At 40.9% G+C, this 623-nt stretch overlaps 1 protein-coding gene across 1 annotated transcript in view; it reads left to right on the plus strand.

The window, feature by feature from the left end:
• Positions 1-258: 258 nt before the first annotated feature.
• The window catches only part of LOC101503036 (calcium-dependent protein kinase 2-like), a 4,885-nt gene continuing 4,520 nt past the window's right edge, over positions 259-623 (plus strand). The window contains exon 1 of the mRNA XM_012719384.3: positions 259-619. Coding sequence (XP_012574838.1) covers positions 360-619 — 260 coding nt within the window. The 5' untranslated portion in view covers positions 259-359. The remainder of the gene's footprint in view (positions 620-623) is intronic.

Raw genomic sequence — 623 nt, forward strand, 5'->3', positions numbered from 1 at the left:
TACTCTTACCACGCAATATACACGCAAAAGACTCTTTCAATTGCACCCTCCTACAATTTCTCACTATCAATACTTCCTCCAATTTCACCAACATTCCAAGTTGTGAATTAACTAAACTAACCAATTTTACACCCTTTAATTTTCCTTTTTTATTTATTTTATTTAATTTTTTTATTTTTTACCCTATCTAGTCTATTTCCAAATAATCTTTCACTCAACCCCCCAAACCCATTATTGACCAATCACCACCCTTGCCATATTCCATCCTATATCTCTCTCTTTTTTTATCTTTCTCTTTCTCTTTCTCTTTCCTTCATCAATTAAATTGACATTTTTGTTCTACCTCCCTCCCTACCACCATGGGAAATTGTTGCTCCCAAGGAGGGGATGCCCCGGCAGCGACCGACAATTCAGCCACTGCCGAAAAGGGAGAAACAAATGAACAAAACACCAGCAACGATAACGAGCCATCAACAAATCCTATGACGACACCACCACCAACATCAAAACCACCGCCGACAACCTCACCATCTCCATCAACAAAACCCTCGAAACCGGCCGCAATGGGCCCGGTTTTACAAAGGCCAATGGAGGACGTGAGAGCCACATATACAATAGGGCAA

This window comes from Cicer arietinum, chromosome 5, assembly GCF_000331145.2.
Source record: "Cicer arietinum cultivar CDC Frontier isolate Library 1 chromosome 5, Cicar.CDCFrontier_v2.0, whole genome shotgun sequence".
Taxonomy (NCBI): Eukaryota; Viridiplantae; Streptophyta; class Magnoliopsida; order Fabales; family Fabaceae; genus Cicer; species Cicer arietinum.